Below are 20,651 nucleotides of genomic sequence, written 5' to 3'. Positions count from 1 at the left end.
CTTCTAACGCAAATAAAAATAAAACGTAATCGACGTAAATTGTTCATTAAAAAAATAGTATTGGAGGTTACGTTTTCATTGACAATGGCACAGTCGACAGCCAGTGGAACGTCTTCCCGACGATATATGAGAGAACACGATGTTAGCATACCATCCTCTTCACGTTACGTGGACAGTGAGTGGGAGACCAAAGAGGTGATTCTTTATTACTCCTTATTCCTGACATTTAATTTTTGAAATTTGTTTCTGTTAGTATATGCTGAGTAAACCACACATTCTGTGTACAAGGATGTAAAGAGATATTTTTTGTACGTTATTTACATTTTTTATAGTATTAAAACTTTAAAATGGTAATCTATATTCACCACGACATATGGTAATGAAATTATTTTAGCAAGTTACAATATATTAGTAGCATAAGGTATATTAAATCATTCATAAGATTAATGTTTCCAGGCTCTACGACCAAGAGAACTTGAAGAAGCAAGAGCACGAGCGGCTCAAATGGAAAAAACAATGAGGTGGTGGTCAGATTGTACAGCTAATTGGCGGGAGAAATGGAGTAAAGTGCGTAATGAGAGAAACATGGCAAGGGAAGAAGCAAAAATGCTTAGAGCAAAGTTAGAAATTGCTGTGAAAGATGCAAACAGTTATAAGCACGAGTGTCAGGAACTTGAGTTGCAAAATGAACAACTGAAAAAGGAAATGGAAAAGATACATATGATATTATTAAAACATGCAGGACAATTTGACCAACAGATTTTTACAGTTTTAGAATCAGATCCACAATTAAGAAGTACACTAGGTATAGAAGAATTTTTAAAGTTTTACAATAATGTAGAACGCAGTGAAAGTGTAAACTCTCAAAAGGATATACATACTTGTAAAACTTTGCTGGATGAACCTAATATCTGTTTAGGAAATCATAATATCTTACCAGACAGAGATATTGAAGAGTATGTGTTGCAAGGGGCAGTGCCAAAGCATGCTGTAGAGTTATATAAAGAAAGTTCTATAAATTTATTGGATAAAGATACTTCGAGATTAGTTACAGATTGTAGTTCTATAGAAAACCGTGTAGAGAAGCTTCAGGTTTCTTTACAAAATGATGAATCTTCTGCACAAAAGATATTAATGCTTCAACATAAACTAGATGAAGCAACGAAGACAATTTGCACTGAAAGAGAGTAAGGACATAATACAACATCATTTTGTGTACATTTTTAAGCTGTATTTTTATACAACTACATTTACATTTTTTCGCTAGGGAAAAGAATTCGTTACACCGTGGTATGGAGAAGCTAAAGGCAGAAATAACGCAATTACGTAAACAATGTGATGAAATAGAAGAAAGTAAAGCTGAAACTATGAGGGAATTACTCGAATTAAAGGATCGGTTTCACATTGAACTTAGTGATGTGCAGGCTAATTTAATTGACGATGCTTCAAGCAGAGATAGTATGAATCATCGTTTATCTGAGCTTAGGGCTGAAGTAAGTTTTATTAATATGAAAAGTATGTTAAGTATTGGTAATCTTTACTCGTTGCTAATCATGTAATTTCAGTTAGAGAAGCTTCAAGTTGAAAATGCTGCAGAATGGGGAAAACGAGAACGTTTAGAAACTGAAAAGATCTCGTTAGAACGAGAAAATAAACAACTTCGTAATGAATTACATGATCTACAAGAAAGGATAAAATCTCGACGATTGCGTCCAGTTTCTACATCCGAGAGTGATATAAGACAGTTGCAACAAGAACTTTTAGTGACAAAAACGGTTTGCATTACTATTCAACATCTTAATTTTATTTAACTTCTCCTCTCTAATATGTATTAATTAAATGAAAAAAATTATTAGGTATTACAAAAGTCGTTAAAGGAAAAGACAACAGAACTATCACATGCGGTGAGGAGATCAGAACAATATGAAGCAGAAGTAAAGAGAGTGAGAGCAAGAGTAGAAGAATTGAAAAAAGAATTAGCTGCAGCTCAGGATGAGGTAGACGCTGCGAGTAATAGCGTTCGTAAATTGCAACGGTCAAACGAAGATCTTTTAGAGCAGTTAGAGTCTGCTAATGTACAATTAGAACACTTCCGAAATAGGTGAATAAGAAAAATATCTCTTAGTGTTTTTTTTATTATTACATACGTATATTTTTTAATTAGATTGTAGAACAGTTACTAATAATTAACTTGTTATTAGTACTGATTCCTACACAGTAGATGTAGGAGAAAATATTGAAGAGAAATTGTGTGCAACCAGTGGTGAAAAATTAGCAGATGGTAAGTTTTAATATTTTAACATATGTAACAATTTCAAATTTAAAATAATATTTCATATATATTATTTCAGAATATGAATCTCAACAAGCCTAGTATTCACTTATTTCAATAATAATGTTATATTTGATTTGAGTAAGAAATGTCAAGTTTGGAATGTGTGAAAAGTATTTTTTCGTAAATTTCCTAAAACATGCATCAGTGGATGTAAGAGTACTTTTTAATTGTATAAAGAACTATTAATGGTGTAGGCAAACAAGTAATTTATTTGACCGGTGAGCTTATATAGTGAACAATCACTGCCTATTTCAGTATTGTCGTATGGTTTAAAGTTACTAGAGTATGTTCTAGATAGATATCATTTATTTGTCTTTCATTTTTTTATTATATATATACTTTTTACTTTTTTATTTTCAAAGTTTTTTGTGGATACCTACGTTTGTAAAAAGCTCACATTCCAATGTATTATTTTTTACTTATGTTTATTGCATGTGTATAAATATTGTACATACTTAAAATATCTATGTAATTATACACTTTGCCTCTTATCTAAAGACCGGTGAAGTTGAAAAATAAGCGACAACTTTTACCTTCTATGATACCTGATATTTATGATTACAGTTCAGACATTGTCGCTAATATATGTAAAATAAGTAAAATACTTACGCGAGTATCTATATACGTTATGTAGTACTTAAAATCTAATTTTATGTAGAAAAATGATTATTTAAATTTTCATTTCTCTCTAGATTGAAAAAGAATATTCTATATATATTTATCACTTGATGTAATTTACAATTGATGGAGAATAGAGAACAAAAATTTTTATTTGTTTAAAATGTGTTTTATTGATAAAGCTGGATTAAATACTAGTAAATGATGTAGCGCTATTAAATCGATAATGATGTACATTCAGTACGATTACCTCAATAAAAATTATGTATAGTATGTATGTGTGTGAGACAATAGAAGTATGACGTACATTCATAAAATGTATGAACGATCATAAATATTTGTGTTTGTAAAATTAATACAGGAGATAAAAGAGTATAATAGTCTAAATTGTAATAAAAAATATCTTTAGTATTAATATATTATGGAATAATGTATGAAAATAAAATGAGAAGAGAAGTTATTACTTAATCAGTAACATCCGGTTAACATTTCACTGGAGTGCCATCAGGATGTGTTGGCATTTTTGGTTTACAAATTTTTGTCCTACCATTAGAACCATACACAACATTACAGGAGAATGTAAAGTATCCACAAGTAGAACTTTTAGTATAGTATCGATGCTCATACTTCTTGTGTGAATTTTTACTACCATCCATTTTACCAGCAAAGCTGTTTGTTACTGTGTAATAACTTGGTTTCATTGGCACAGTCGCAGGTTTCGAATAATCTGTGGAAGTTTGGTGATTTCGAAATCGAGAAAAGTTGTACTCTTCTTTAGACAAAGCATGATCTTCAGCTAATCTTTCATGATTGGTTTTAAGTGATCGGGTTTCTGAGTTTGGTGATTTAGTTTCATGAGCAGTATTGGGTATTCTCGGAATTAGAGAAACTGTTTGAGACTGTGATTTTCCGTCACCGTGAGCAGTAGTTTCATCACCAGCTACAGATTTCACTCTACCACGAAATCCTGGTGGTATTGTATATCCTGGTAATGATTGTCCTGGTTGAAGCCTATCACCAAGTTGTGGTGTATTGGAGTCTTGGTGTACGTGAACATCATATTGATTTCCAGTTGTAACTTGTATCATTTGTGACTGATGATCGCTATTATTTTGGTCTGCAATATAATTTTTCGAATATTTTGCATCTGTTGAAGTTTGTGTTTGTGAGGCGTCATAATCACCGTATTCTTCATCGTAATCATACATAGTATCATCTACTTGAGATTTTTCACCGGACTGAGTTTGTTTACCAGCCACGTTTTGAGATACTTCCTTTGTTGCATTGGCAATAACTGTTCTTCTGGAACTCGAACTTGACTGTAAACCTTGTGGCGGCTTTTCTTGATTATACTCATAATCAGCGCCTGAGGATGTATTCGTTACCGAACTCCCATTACTTTTTGTTATTTGCGGGGTATTATATGGTTCAAAGGGTTTGAACAATTCTGTTTCTGTGAGATTAAATTTAAATGGTTTCCTAGAAGCTGCTGCACCAGACCCGGATCCTGCTTGTGCGGCACCGGTGTATGTAATTCCATATTGGAAAGATCCTTCAAGTTGAGATTGAGATTGACCTCTGTGCATGCCACTTTGAGCAGAAGCTGTACCACCTCCACGGAAAGGTTTTGCGTGTCTTTCAAGCTTTTCATCTGTCTTAAGGTATGGTTGAAAACCAATCTGTGCTTGACTGGAAGTACTTCCTTCACCATTTGCTTGGGCGTCTGCCATTCCACCTCTGGAACTTGCTTGCACCTGAGAATTGGTACCATGATTCCAGCCATTGCTTTGTGCACCTGTCGATGTAGCCCCGGACTCAGAATCCAATTGAACTTGGGCTTGACTTTTACCATAACCACCTGCTCCTTGAGCATTACTTGTAGCACCTTCTTTACCACCACTAATTTCAGTCTGGGCATTTTTATTAGTATCACTGCTACCAGCTTGAGCTGAGAAAGATCCAGAGCCACTGTATGTACCTGTTACCTGAGATTGCGCTGTACCTTCTCCATATGTTCCCTGAGATGATGCACTCGCTTGCGTCCCAGAGTCCGTTTGTTTTACAGAACTAGATGCCTGGGAATTAGAGTTGTCATCTTCCACAGTTGGCGCGCTAGCCGCTTGTTGATAATACTGAGAGATTTCTCCAGCATTTGCGGGCCTCATTCCAGTTGGATATTGTTGTCTGATATTTTGTCCTTCACTTAAATACTCCCCCTGTCTATTACTTCCCCCATTTACATGTCTTCCTGTCATATCTGAAATGGTTTGACCTTGTCCATCATGCCATGTAGCAACACCAGGATGTTGTTCTTGTACTGAGTAACCCGAGGGAACTGTTCCAGGTGTGCCAGGATAATGAATCACTCTACCATCAGGCCCTACTTGCATTCCTGGATGATATACACCTTGTCCATGTTTAAATTGAGTACCTTGAGGATAAGGGATCATTGTACCCGTATTCGAACCAGTTGTGATGACATTTGTGCCGTCGATTCCAGGATAATTTATTTGACCAGTAAGACTTCCTGGAGTTCTTGGTACAGTACCACCAGGATAAGTACCAATTCCTGTATGTATTACACCAGATGTTTCTGGAGTAATCCCATTTACATTTGTCGGTTGTGGTATGACTCTTCCCGGATACTGTACAGTTTCCCGTAAATGACCTGGCGGTAAAATACCACTACTGTAAGGAACAGCACCTTCAGCATTAGTTGTGATAGTTCTTCCTCCAGTATCGCTAGGCGATTGTCCCGGTACAATCACACCAGGATATGGAAATCCGGAGATTTGTCCAGGATATATTTTCGTGTCTGCAGTTGCTTTTGATTCTGTTATAATTTGACCACGAGTATCTGTTCTGCTGCCTGGTACCATACCACTTGGATACGTTATTCCACCTCCTGTTGTTGTAGTACCAGGTAAACCACCGGGATAAATTGTACCACCTCCAGTAGTAGTACCAGGTATACCACTAGGATAAACTACACCATTTCTGCTTGCTACAGTATCAGGTACACCACCAGGATAAACAACACCACCTCCAGTTGTTGGAGAACCAGGTACACCACCAGGATAAACAACACCACCTCCAGTTGTTGGAGAACCAGATACACCACCAGGATAAACAACACCACCTCCAGTTGTTGGAGAACCAGGAACACCACCAGGATAAACAACACCACCTCCAGTTGTTGTAGTGCCAGGTGCACCACCAGGATAAGCAATTCTGTGTCCAGTTGTAGTACCAGGTATACCACCAGGATAAACAACACCACCTCCAGTGATTGGAGAACCAGGCACACTGCCAAAATAAACTGTACCATCTCCAGTTGTTATAGTACCAGGTAAACCACTAGGATAGCTAACTCCACCTTCAGTTATTCTAGTACCAGGTACACCACTAGGATAGCTAACTCCACCTTCAGTTATTCTAGTACCAGGTACACCACTAGGATAGCTAACTCCACCTTCAGTTATTCTAGTACCAGGTACACCACTAGGATAGCTAACTCCACCTCCAGTTATTCTAGCACTAGGTACACCTAGTGGATAGCTAACCTGACCGTCACTTATTCTAGTACCAGGAACGCTACCTGGATAAGTAACTCCAGGTCCAGTCATTACAGTACTAGGTGCACCACTAGGATAACTAACCCCACCTTCAGTTATTCTGGTACCAGGTATCCCACCGGCATAAGTAACTCCACTGTCGGTTCTACCAGGTACGCCAGCAGGATAACTAATTCCAGGTCCAGTCATTACAGTACCAGGTGCACCACTAGGATAGCTGACACCGCCCTCAGTTATTCTAGTACCAGGTATCCCACCAGGGTAGGTACCACTGTCTGTTCTACCAGGTATACCAGCAGGATAGTCACTTCCGGCGCCACTTGTAGTACGAGGTACACCACTAGGATAGGTAACTCCACCGCCCGCTGTAGAACCGGGTACACCACCAGGATAGCTAACTCCACCGCCCGCTGTAGGACCAGGTACACCACCAGGATAGCTAATTTCACCGCCTGCTGTAGGACCGGGTATACCACCAGGATAGCTAACTCCACCGCCCGCTGTAGAACCGGGTACACCACCAGGATAGGTAACTGCACCGCCAGATGTAATTCCAGGTACACTACCGGGATAGACAACTCCACCGCCCGTTGTAGTGCCAGGTAAACTACCAGGGTAAGAAACTCCACTCTCCTTTGTTGTGGTACCAATCGTACCAGTAGGATATGTAACCCTACCTCCAGTTGGCATAATACTAGGTACACCGCCAGGATAATCTGCCCCGCCTCTGACAATGTTACCTGGTGTTGTATCTCCAGTAGGTGTAATATTATCTGGATAAGCTGGTCCTCTAGGTAGAGGGCCACGTGTGAATGTCGTATCTGCATTATTTCCTGGGGTAATAACACCAGGTTGAATAAAAGATCCAGCGCTGGGATATTGGACATATCTGTCTGGTGCACCTTCATTAGTATATTTAGGGCATTCTTCACATCCATTGTTACCGACTGACATGCTTTGTGCTTGACCCATACCACGACTTCCACCTTCAAATAAGTTTGAAATTTTCATTTTACATTTTACTCGAGTAGTAAAGGAATGATGAGAAGTTTGAAATACTCACTGACTACTGCGCGAGAAGACTGTTGCGTGGCTTCTGCTTCGGCCTTACCTTCTTTTTGATCCTCACTATCAATACTTAAATACTGTGATTGCGTCTGTCCCCGAAACCTTCCTCGAGGTTGCTGAGCTTGACGTCGTGTACGAGTCCGACTGGAGTTTTCAATTAGTCTCTCCCGTTCTTCGAGTATGATTTGTCGTTTGGTTCGACTTATCAGAGGTGTTAGAACTACGTCAGCTACTCGCCTCACTGCGATATCATTTTCATCTTGGGGAATTACATTGAGAAAGGGATTTGTCGTTTCTCCAAAAACTGGCATAGTGTTTTGTAACAAAATCAGTTTACGTCCATGACAGAAAGCAATTATTCTACCACCAGCGATTCGCCATGCCTGTGGAAAAGTAAAATAATAATATTATTTCTATGAAAACAATTTTGTAAACTATTATTTATTTACCTCTAATTTTGTTAAAGTATCTGTGGACGCATAGAATATCTTTGATATCTGTTCCTGTCTTCCATATGCTGATAGGTCTTCTACAGCAGTACTATCATCCATCTTTTCTAAGTAACAAATGTTGTCTTCCTTATCTTTGTACGCTTTAAAGTTCTGCAAAGAATTTATCATATAAAGTGTTGATACAAATTTCTGTGATACAAGCTCTTGAGATTGATGCATCTAGTACCGTGTCATAATCAGAAAATATCCATTGTTTTTTCGGTAAATATTTATCCCTGATTAATAATTTGGTATCATCGTAAACGGAGCGGTCGAAATGCCGTTTCTCCTGTAGAAACAAATGATTAAGATTAAAACATAAATCTAAGAATGCTAAAGAAATTTTAAATGTCATAAAATGTTTGTAGATCAAAAGTTTAGTATGGAAGCGAAGGGAAATTGAGAAAGAAGAGGAATTGGGAATAGGCCTAGCTATTTCCTACCGACTTATCACACGAACTTTGATCCTCAAATCTTTCTCTCCCACATCACTAAATACTAATACATAATTCGTAGTAACGAATTAAATAGATTTCTGAACAGTTGAAAAGTATCATAAATATGAACAAATACTATGTTACTCATAAATAAACGAAATCTCGCGTTATCAGTGTAATAGAATTAAACACAATACACAGTTCGCAATGAAGGAGCACATACATTATTTTCATACTATAAATGTAAAATGTCAGAATAGATTAAACAAACTTATATAGCTGATCTTGGGCATTTTTTTCCTCATATATCTATCGCTTAGAATAAATGTTGGAAAAAATAAAATTTTGCGAATTGGTCAATAAAGGTTTAAAAAAAAATAAATTATAACTTACGGAGTACCTGGAGAATACCGTCCCCGAGGAGAATATCAAATAGATCAGGATCAGCCGCATGGCTCAAGCCTATTTCGCGACCGTCTCTGTGACTATTTGCGTTTGTTTAACGATAATCCTGATGAGTTGAATCGACGACTCCCACCAAACACCTCTTTCCATTTCGTTACTCTTCATCGGTTAGCGTGTGCTCGATCTCGGCGAGAGATCAAGAGGCACGAGAATTTGGATTAAAACAAAGAAGGGGGAGTACGGTTTGATAGGAGAAATTCTAAGAAGCGCGGGGGCATGTAAATTATGATGTAAGTGCGTTCGCACTGTTGTAATTGTTACGTGTATCTTATATCGTTTCGCGATGTCCGAATTCTGTTATAGGAACACGCGTTTATATCTTTTTTCAAACGACTGCATTATAGAAACTGACTATAACATAGAAACAGTTGGCAAAATAATAAGGATATCAATATTAGCTAAAGTAAAAAAAAATCAATTACAATTTTTAAATACACAAAAAGTTATTACTTTAAGAAGGTCTTGAGAAAGTCTGATTGTTATTTATGAAAGACTTAGGGAGTAACTTCAAGTTGCTTCATCAACCTGTGTTAGATTTCAAATATTTTGTTAACAATTTACTATTGTAAATTAAATATTTAGTCAGAAAAATGTTATTGCCCCAAATGCAGAATGTTTCTTTTCACGTATTCATCGACCTCGATATTTGCAATTTATGCGCCTTTTCTATTATCCAAAGATACGACCCCCTCATCTTTTCTGTTGCATACAGGAATTTCGATGTGGATACTTGTATTTACGCGAAATTATTTCGGATAAGAGCAATCGGCTTTTCTACATTATTTCGCAGTTCAGTTTACGGAACACAAATATCTTTCTAATCGTGAGCGATATCGCCTAAAGTCGGTTTATGTGGCCATCATCAAACTGACTCAGATAAATGCTTTCCCCTTCGTTGCCCTAATTATGAACTCCAATCCATCTGGTGAATACAGAAACTCGTTGTTTGCATCGGGGAGCTATTAACTATTGTATGGTTCATCGATTCTATGGCGAGATCGATGTGTAGAAGTATCGATAAACAAGTCTTTTATTTTAATTCCGACAAGTATACCTACACAGCCCCTCAAAAGTAATTGTATTTTATGAGGTTTTAAAGTATTTATGAATAATTGTGTTGGGTATGATTAATTGTAATAAGGACAACATTTTTTTTCTAATTATTCTAATCATATTAAAAAATTGTGTTTTTTTCATGATTATTGCAATAGGTATCGTTATTTCTCTTTAAAACTTTTATAGATTGTTTCTTGACTTATAATATTTTCATGTTATGAAACGCTCGCTTCCGTTAACTTCCGGTTCCAGTCGTTCCTGTTAAGAAGGGTAACGTAATGTTCAGTACAAAAAAACGCATGTATGGCGATATGTATATATTTTCTCGTTGTAATAGACAAGACTTTCACAATTCGTAGAAAAATTGGTAAAATGTTTGCTTAGGCACTCCGGTGTACAAATGACACATTACATACGTAAAACAACAGTACATTAAATTGCGCTACGTCTAACGATGCGAGATACTCTAAATACTAATACATAATGTAAGGGAATGCTATTTACAACGTGTGGCTCATACGACTATACAATAGAATAATTACATATCGGGATCCCTATTTTCGATCTTCGCGTTAGATCGATGACTAGGACACGCGTACTTACTGTACGCCCTCGCTTTAGGTTAATGCAAACACATTCTTTAATGTACGATTTTACGGTGAAAAAGATAAACTACATGAACGTTTTTATTATAACCGTTGCTATTCGAATTTTCGCGCGACGCTGTCGATTTAGAAATTTTTACCTAATCCTTATATATAATAGAAATTAATTTTTACAGTGATTAATAGAAAGTATAGTGCAATTAGTTTAGTATATTTGTCATTTAAATTTCGCCAGGTTGCGCTCGGAATAGCAAAACGGATTGGACTAGTTTACACTCGGATCGTTACCATTGGTCGGTAACAGATCAAAAAAAGAAAAATTCTTAATTATTGTACAATACGGCCATCAGAGGGCTACTTAGACCGTATACGGAATTCGAATTCCGTTTACGCGACTTCGAATCACAGACAATACGCGTTCTTCTATTTAAAAACGCGTTTAATGCATTACAATATAAAACTACTTTCTTAGACATACGTTTGCCGTAAACAAGACAACATCCGAAATTATATTGATCCATGCTTTTATCGGTCTTTCTGACATAAATCTTCGGTAACTATTCGGTATGTTCATTCAAATTCTTCATTTTCGCGGTTAGAAAGAAACTTCCGCATTTTTCAAATGTGAACTTGACTACCGTAGTCAAACGTTCAGTTCGGTGCAATCGGGAAAGTGTACTTAAACTGTGATACGTTAATAGAAGTTTTAAACGTGTAATTATTTACATATCGTGTCTAATTAGTGTTAAAATAATTATCTGTCAAACGGTTCCTTGGGTTTTCTATCTTCGACCGGCATTCGTTAACAACCTACGATTGGGTGTACGTTAGTCTCAAGCATCAAGGAATTTTTAGCTGCCTAGAAGAGCTCGGAGAACTTTGGATTCGATCGACACGATTAATCTTAAAGGTTAGTACGCGTACATACATTATAGGCACTGAATTTCTTTACCGAATCAGTAAATTACTTTCTTAATACGACGCTGGTGTATCGTTAAAAAGAAAACGAATCTGTCTACACATGCGATTAGCGTTTTTAAGGCACGACACTAGGAATCGACGATCCACGATATCATTGTTACTATGACTATGTGCTAGGTGGTCCCTAATTAGGAAGGTATATGGAATAATATTTGTCACGTGATCTATGTCGATCGTGTTTACTCATTGCATGACTGAATTTCTCATCGAAATTGACTCTACGTTCGACTATATAAAAATGGGTTGTGGTCACTTTAAAAGCGTCATTCAAGTAACACGATAGAATTTCAAACGTTCCTTCTAAAAACTTAACGGACTTATCTCGACATTAGTAGGAATGACACTAGTTGCTAGTAAATAATGACCGTCTTGGTATTTCTACGAGACGATGGTTGATCTGTTTTGTCCTCGGCGTTGGATAATAATTCTTTCGCGCGTGTCTCAACATTTCGTAGGAACAGGATAGTCTTCGGCGCGCTACGGAACTTTAACACTGTCTTATGAGCGTTCGCTAATAAAGGGTAGAACGGTTAATAAGTCGAAAATCGGTAATTCAATGTTTTCGAGTGAAGTCTCGTTTTTGAGAAAAATCAAATTTGAATTTTCGTTGGACATGCGCATCAAATTGGAAAACCAATACTATCTAAACCAATTCCGATATTCATAATCATTACAATCATTGACATAAGAGAAATGAGCTGCTATATGCTCAGATCCTAACAAAATGACATTCAACTGCACACGTTCCAGACGAACGAACAAAGTCGATTACCACAAAAGCGAAGCATCGTACAAAAAAAATGTGACTTTCCAATTTTCGTTTTACTTTCACGCGTAGCATTTAGGGTATGGTATCCTAAGTCTATGACGTAGGAGGAACCATTTTCCCGGTCATACCACTCGTCCAGGTGAACTGGAACCCTAAGCGATTGCCAAGTTCAGAGTCATCGTCGTTGGTCTCGAAAACGCGGATGATCTCGTCGGATCGGAAAAATTGAAACCATTCGAGGAATTTTGGCTGTCGTTGCTGAAACGGCTAAGATGCTCCGGATTAGGTGAAATGACGGATGTTCTGATCACCATACGGGAAACACATTCCTGATCTTTCGTCGAATTGTCGGGTGTCTTTCTTCCTGGCTCCTCGATCGGTGTTTTTTCCCTGCATGATCGTTTCGACGCCTGAGTCACCGTCGGGGTGTCCTGTATCCTGGTGTGCCTGATGATCGCGGAGAACGCCGAGGACGTGTTTCTTTGGTCTCGATTCAGGCCCAGCCGAGGAACTATGACACTGGTGGGTGATGCCGTGACACAGGGTGTAGTCGGTAGTCGGTTCAAGGAGGTCGACAACGGCGGACACGATCTTGCTGAGGGCGTTGTCTTCTGATCGGTCCCGTCCGTTTTCTCCCCGGATGATCGATGATGCGCGCGCATACAGGAAGACTCCTCGTGCTTGTAGAGGTACGATTTCAGCGCGAATGCCTTGCCGCAACGGCCGCAAACGTGAGGTTTGGTGTTCGAATGCGTTTGGATGTGGGCACGCAGGTTCGATTTGTCGGCGAACGCTTTGTTGCAAATCGTACATTTAAATGGTTTCTCACCTGAAATGAAAGAAGGAATACCGATTAGACTAAAAGAGTCGTGAAACAGCATTGGTAGGATGACTTTCTGGTCACTTTAAAAATTTTGTTTGAAACATCGTTACGCATTCGTTGTTTATCAATTGCAATTTTTAGGTTCACATAAACGTGTTGCATCGTTGTGATCTATTTTTACATTGGAAAGGATGTTACAGGACAAGAATTATCAGGACAGTATTTACCCTCAGAAACCACCCCTCACCTCAGCATACATAAATACCACAGTACTGCGAATTGGGATTTTGAATGTTTGATGATTAAGAACTTGAAGAGAATAAAACGCAAATTGAACTCATATTATATTTTTCAGAGTAAGATTTCCCCAGGAATTCAATGGTAATAATTGCAACAATGAGAGATGATTTTTGAAGTATACAATTTGTTATTAAGAAATGGTAAATTTTAAAACTAACAGAAGAAACAATGTTTTGGTGGTGGAAATTCGCACTAGTGTGGTGTCTGAGGATTAAGAGTGAATAAAATTTCTTTTTGATATACCTACGTCAATTGTACTGGACGTACTAATGAGTGATCACTAATTCCTTCTAATGAGGTGACAATGTAATTTAATTATAAATATGATTTTTTATTTCCTTCGAAGTAAACACTGAATATGATGAAAATAGCTTCCCTACTTCGGAACTGTTCACATTACAGTAACATAACTCTGCCAAAATTCATCACTTTTAATCAAAATCATTTCTATAACGTTCAATGCACATTTGTTATCAAGATGCAAGTGTATTTACTTTGGGTACACTTCAATCATTTTCTGATCAATTTCCTCAAAAGGGAACGTTTTAGAGAACAATAAGACATTAATAATACCTTTCAGTCGCTTTCTAACTACAAACATCAACACTTTTACACAGATGAAGTAAATATACTTGTATCACAGTGAAAAAATTTGCATTAAATATAATACAGCCTAGTTTAAATCAGATTATTGAATTTTAGCGAAAATAAATTATTTCAAAATAAACGAAAACTTATATGAGGACCTAGTACTGACAAAGGTAGTAGGGTAGAAGAATAACATTTTTGAAAATTTTTCTTACCGATACATGGACAACTAAAAACGATATAAAATTTATCTAAACTTTTTTTCGATATCTTTTGTAATGTTTATGTAATTCAACAAATAAATAAGTAAAAGGGACGTTTCAGATAGACAAGGTGGTTTCTCTCTTAAAGTCTAAAAGTGGCACCAACTAAGTACGGCAAAATTCTTAGGTTGCTTCCATAAACAATTAGTCAAAGTTACAGAAAAATCGGTGTTTATCATTTCGCGAACATCCCTTGCGAGTAAATAATTAAAACGCAAATTCTTACCTGTATGCGTGCGTATGTGTCCCTGTAGCAGCCACGGCCTCGAGAAGCACTTGCCGCAGTAATGGCACTTGCACCCCTGATTGTGCGTCCTGACGTGCATACTGAACGCGGGCATACTGACGTATACTTTGTCGCAATGTGGACACCTCCTGGCTTTCTTGTCCCCCAACGATCTATGTGTCTGCCTGTGTCTGGCCAAATTCGACGAGGTCGAGTACTTTTTCCCGCAATCCGGGCACTCGTGATCCTCCGTGTCCTCGGATTTCGACGAGGTTTCCGTCGAGGTCGACGTGGTTCGTCTGCTTTGCGGTATCGTTGACGGTATCGACGAGCCGGTGTCCAATTCCGTCTTGTCCAACGAATTGTCCGAGACCTCTAAACGTCGTTCCTCTTGCAAACGATGCGAATGAGGCGACACGTGGATCCCCAGAACTGTGCTCCTCTCAGTGTGGCTCTGCAGAATCTCCCGTTCGGTCTCGATCCTCTCGAAGAACAGCCTGGTCCTCTCCCCCAATGTTTGCTCATCCTCCATCGTTCGATGATCCGTGAACTGAGACTCCTGTTGCTTCGATCGCGGCGCCACGATCCTGTCCGTGTATTGGGCGCATCTAGGGGAGGCTGGTTGCTGAAAGATCACGTTGCTCGGATGGATCAACGTGCCCGCAGCTGCTGCTAGACTGACCTCCGCCAATTTCGTCAGATTGTACAATTCCTCGGGGCACTCCGAGGATGTCTCGCTGCCGCATTCGCTCGCCCCGTCCGACGTCGGATGATTCCCGCTGTAATCGGCCAGTCTGACGCCTCTTTCAGGGCTGAAATCTACGGAAAGGATAACGATCATTAGAGACTTACGGTCTTTCTGCTAGGTGACGGTTGCACGAGTTTTCGTATTCAAGGAGAGACTGTGATTTGTCACTCGGACCGTAAGCGCCAGAAGCTGTTGCGTTCTATGAAATTTCGAGACGATCAAATTGCGGCACGTGGAATCGTTTGTCATCGTTAGCGACGGTTCTACGGTTTTCGAACGCGGCTGGCTAACGTCCAGAGGATTCTTGTGATCGGGCACAGGGAAGTTTCTGATTGATACTTCGATCTGGTTGGAACGGATTGTGCTTATTGACACTTTTCTGAGCGGACAGGTGGCTTTGTTGTGCCTGGTGAGATATAGGGTTCTTGAAGAGTTTGATTTTAAAGGGTTTCTCGATCTAGTTTCAATTTAAAATCACATTAATGATATTCATTAACCATTTCAGTGATATTTCAACGTACGTACAATATACAAATAGTTGAATTTGCTATCAAAGTTCACTTATTTTTATATATAAACAATGGTACGGACAATGTAGAAACTAAGGAATAAAAGAGACGAAGAAGATTTATGTTTCACCGTGTCGCAATGACCGACCCTCTACCTACAATTAAAAAAGAACAAATTTTCATAATTCGAAATATTCAGACGCAGCATGATAACAAGACAAATCTCACTGTTTCCTAAATGCTTCGCGTGACTGTAACTTTAACCAGCGTACCGACGATACTTTCGATACCAGTAGAACTGGCTTGATGAGGATGATCCATCTGCACCTTAATTATTCCTTTCCCCTATAAAACCTTCCAAGGACTTCGAACGCCAGACTACCAATACCAAGAACAATAACAATAATCAACAAACATAAAAAAAATACTCGTCAGAATAACTGCGTCTCTTTGGTTGCACAGAAGCTCTGTCGCCCCTTCAATAGTAACACTAGAACTACCGACACAATTGACGTGTACCTATTTCTATCAGATCGATAAAAACGACAGTTTTACAAAATTACACAACTTTTGTAACTTAATTAATTTCACTATTTACATATTCTAATAGAAGTTCCGATAAATTTCGTAAAATGCACCGTTTCAATCACTCGTACAAGATTTGGTAGTTCTAGGGTTAATAAAACAAAATCCGTGGTTACGGCTTTGAGCCGTGTATCGAGGTGGTTCGCGGAGCACCTTCGCGAGTCTACCGCCTGTTCTGTTTTCGGGGAGAACGGAAATAGAGTATCTCTTCCTCTCCCTTCTGCAGATCGTTTTCTCTCTCCGTTCCACCAATCGTATTTTCCGCGTATTTCTGTGTACACATATACACTGTACGAGTACCGGTGCGCGTGCTTGAGCTTTTAACACGTCGCGAAGCGTTCGCCAAGCTTTGGTGGGGTTGACGGCATCGCGACGGTATGCGCCGTGTGAGCCTCGTGACGCATCTAGCGTCTCCTATTCTTAAAACCCCCGGCGATCTGCCCACCTTAAATCACGAAGCAACGACCAGAGGACCGAATGTCCTCCCTCCATCCCTCGCGGAGCTTTCGAACGACGGTGTGATCAACGGGGAACACCTTGGCGAACCGATCTACCGATCGTAGTCATCGCTTACGATGCGCTCGTTACCATTACACACGGTGACCTTCGATTCTCGATGTGAAAATTCTTCAGTTAGCTCTCTTCGGTCCTGTCCACCGAAAGCTTGTCTTTTCCGCGGTAACATTACAGTAAATCTTCGATAAATGTTCGAGGGCTCCTCGGCACTGGCAAGGAGACGTCCCCAGGTGTAACGCTGATTTTTTAACGCGGTTTATCATAGCGATAGAGTTTGCAATTCTGAAGTGAATGATATTTATTTCGGCCGTATATGATCATTAGTTTATGAAATATTTAATGTTCAGTACCGACGTGTCGTCGAACACTTATCGAGTCTCTGTGTTTTGACTTATTTTTAAAATGTGGCTAGAACGCGGAAGATCTGGGAGAAAAAAAATCTCTGGCACCAGGCCGCGGTAGCGCAATCAACGAAACCGAACAACGTACCTCTTCCGGACCCGTCGAACTCCTCCTCGATCCCGTTGTACCGGCGATGCGTGATCAGAAAGGCCCTCGGCATTTTTCTTTCGTATTCCTCTCGATCTCTCTATATTCCTCCACCAATCACACAAATCATACCGCGGTTACCAAATCCCACTGTATGTACACACACGAGCACTGAGACGGTCCAGGTGTAAATTGTCGATCTTGACGGTAAAACTACGCGGAGGGGCTGTTTTTGTTGAAGAATCGTTTGTTGTGAATAAATAAATAAAAAAAAAAAAGAAGAGATTCTCGCGACGGATAGCGAACCGTTACCCCGTACTGTGGTCGAGCCAACACAGGGGTGTGTACGCCTCGAGGATTTCGGGCGTAATAGTTGCTCCGGCTAAGATTCGGGGCTACATATAGGAGCGCAGCCTCCCTCGCCCTCCATCCGCCCGTCTGCCTCCATTTTCTTCTTCTTCTTCTTCTTCTTCAGCTGCCGCCGCGCGCTGCACGCGCTCGGAAGGGTGTCGTGTCGGCCGCTTCTGTTTGCCGTGGTGGCGAAGTGTGCGACGACCACCGTGTGCATGTTGCTTTTTCCATTCCTCTGTACTTACACGGGAGAGATCTATGTTGCGCTGCGTGCTCTGGCCGACACACGGCGTGGACGGAGGGATCGATGGGATCATTATGTTGGAGACGATGATATTGTCTTTGTTCTTTTTTCTTTTTTATTTGAAGCATTCAGATCTTGTAAGAGATTTATTTGCCATACAATGGGAGTAAATACAGTGGGTAGAAAAACTCTTCGTACACCCTTCAAGACAAAACAACTGTTTTAAAATTGGTCCAAGCGACTTCAGTTTTTTGTGAAGATTAGTTTACTAAATGATGTGTAAAAAACTTTTTAAAAACTTGCAATTGGTCGGAATCGCGAAGAAAATAGTAATGGTCGTTTTTTACAACTTTTTTATCTGAGATTGGCAAGCTGGGTGGATCAATAATTATGTCCACTTGTTTTTTTTATCGCGATGTGATAGCTGGTGTTGAGACGACTTCAGCGAGCTATCATTGAAGATCATGCAAGGCCAAATGTGGTAGTAAAATAAACTTTCTAGTTATTTACTAACTTGTAGTTTAGTTGTATGATTACAATATATGATACTTTTTAAATTGACAAGCAGATACCTGGAATGTACATACACTTCGAGTTTAAAGGTTCAGTTTATTTTTGTAGACATTTCAGTGTACTGTAATCTCTGCTAATTGTTCTCTTGAATTGGGTGGGAATATGAATTGGTAAATTCGTATTTAATTTATTGGAATATTCATATGAATATTTCTTATCAATACTATCCTATTCAGAAGAATTACGTTATGCTTGTCAAGATTGAACCAGAATATAAAATTAAAAATAGAGAATTACAGAAAAATAAAGAAATTAGAACTTGATGAAATACTAACGAAACGAAAAGTGATTACAAACTAGTAACGATTTTATGGATTCTATGTATACGTAATGTATATGTAAATGTGTGTCACTAAAAAATAGGTGACCCTCTAAATATTTTGGAAAGCATCTTTTCTGAGAATCACTACTTAATTACTTCCTGTAATCATCTCACCCTCCTCGAGTCCCACAAAGAGATACTGTAAATGAATGTACACTTCAAAGGTGATTCGCTAAATATAAGAACAGAGGCTTGGGACCTTGAAGACGATCCTCGGTTTGGAAGGTCGAAGATTGACAACAAAACTTTCCATGCTGACTAAAGAAAGATATGCGTTCGCCATTGTCAACGGTTACCAAAATGTCGGCAGTATTGATATCGAGCTTTTCGGAACGCATTGGAACCTTGGATTCATTTTAAGGCGCAATGGCAGGGCACTTTATAAAAAGAGTCAAGCAAATGTTGAAGAAAGCTGAGAAAGTTTGAGATAAACTTTGAATATAAAAAGAAAGTAAAAATTAATGCCAGACAATTATACAGCCGCTTCATCCTTTATCGTTGGCCATTTGGAGGCCATAGTCGTTTATCAGAAATCTGCTCAATAAGTAATATGTACATCATTGATATTTTTTAATGGATCTTCTGAAATTTACTCGTGTGTCCTAAATATTATTTAAAGAAGAATTAGTTTATTAAAACTAACATTTTTCTAGCATATTCAACGGCAATTGTTGAAATAAGGATTTCTTTTTAACAGATTCTTTAATATTTTCTTTTCTTTCTTTAAGTTCGTTTATTAGAAATATATTTATTAGTGTATTAGACACATTTTTTATTGTACAAAAGTACAGAATATACTATACCTGTCAATAAAGCGTTAATGTGACCGGACGAAACGAAGGTCTACTCGATTCCTGGTTCCTCTACGAGTGAATTCAAAGGCATAGGTCGCGTTCGGGCGCTTTTAAGCTGGAAAATTATTTCAGGTTTCTCTTGTTAGGCGGTGTTTGTCAGAAGGCGTTACGAAAATTTATTTTTTCTTTGACGTGGGTCGAAACACGTGGAGGACGGCTCGATACGTATTGGGTTATCCGTAGGAATTGTCGGTACCACCCGTGATTCATATACACGAACTCTGAACACTCCGTTTCGGAGTAACGGCGATGAAATACTAATATCAGTTTAATATAGATCACTTTGATATAGATCACTTCAGTAAGATCACTTTACGTATTAATGGTTTGATATATTGATACCTGAATATTACAAATACTATTATAGTGTTTGAATATTTCACGAATCTAAATCACTCATTAATATAATACATTATATAAAAAATAAAAGTAAATTAGCTCTTGAAAGGTCTAATAGAGGGAAAATAAAGGACCAATGAAATATGAATACTGTTACCAGAATAATGAGTAAAGAGGGTTCGGTATAACAATCATAAGAATAAAGTCTATATTATATTAATACTAGAATTACCAAAGCAGTCAAAATGACTGATTAGTATACTTTTATAACGATGAGTAAAATGTTACGACAATGGGTTCTTTCAAATCTTCTACAACTTTTATTGCAATATGTAAGCGAATGAATGAGTTAATTTGTAAATTTGTATATTTTTTAAAGTTCCGATAGAAATAGATATACGTTTATCATTGGTAGTTCTTGTGATTGTTTCTGGAAAAATCGACAAAGTATTGCATGAAAAAAACAATACAATATTGATCCAGTCATTATCGAGCTTTCAGCCGACTTCACCCTAAGTTGC

The 20,651-nt window shown here is 38.4% G+C and overlaps 3 protein-coding genes across 3 annotated transcripts; 1 reads left to right on the top strand and 2 right to left on the bottom strand.

Annotated features, from left to right (window-relative positions):
- The first annotated feature begins 20 nt into the window (after positions 1-20).
- On the top strand, positions 21-2,182 carry LOC107186592 (coiled-coil domain-containing protein 102A). The gene is made up of 6 exons (XM_015574490.1): positions 21-195; positions 457-1,144; positions 1,243-1,493; positions 1,566-1,775; positions 1,857-2,101; positions 2,165-2,182. The coding sequence occupies exons 1-6, from the start codon at positions 85-87 to the stop codon at positions 2,169-2,171; spliced, it is 1,512 nt and encodes a 503-aa protein (XP_015429976.1). The 5' UTR covers positions 21-84; the 3' UTR covers positions 2,172-2,182.
- Positions 2,183-3,435: 1,253 nt separating this feature from the next.
- LOC107186487 lies at positions 3,436-8,977 on the bottom strand. Its single transcript, XM_015574350.1, has 5 exons — positions 8,918-8,977; positions 8,275-8,376; positions 8,046-8,198; positions 7,592-7,979; positions 3,436-7,514 (listed from the first exon to the last, which is right to left on the bottom strand). Exons 1-5 carry the CDS (start codon positions 8,975-8,977, stop codon positions 3,436-3,438), a joined length of 4,782 nt encoding a protein of 1,593 aa, XP_015429836.1.
- Positions 8,978-12,552: 3,575 nt separating this feature from the next.
- Positions 12,553-17,661, bottom strand: LOC107186579 (zinc finger protein 425-like). Its single transcript, XM_015574477.1, has 3 exons — positions 17,448-17,661; positions 14,601-15,419; positions 12,553-13,229 (listed from the first exon to the last, which is right to left on the bottom strand). The coding sequence occupies exons 1-3, from the start codon at positions 17,518-17,520 to the stop codon at positions 12,553-12,555; spliced, it is 1,569 nt and encodes a 522-aa protein (XP_015429963.1). The 5' UTR covers positions 17,521-17,661.
- Positions 17,662-20,651: the final 2,990 nt, after the last annotated feature.

The sequence above is a fragment of the Dufourea novaeangliae genome, unplaced genomic scaffold (genome assembly GCF_001272555.1).
Source record: "Dufourea novaeangliae isolate 0120121106 unplaced genomic scaffold, ASM127255v1 scaffold65, whole genome shotgun sequence".
Lineage (NCBI taxonomy): Eukaryota > Metazoa > Arthropoda > Insecta > Hymenoptera > Halictidae > Dufourea > Dufourea novaeangliae.
The sequence above is the reverse complement of the archived record's forward strand: the minus strand, read 5'-3'. Positions and strand labels throughout refer to the sequence as shown.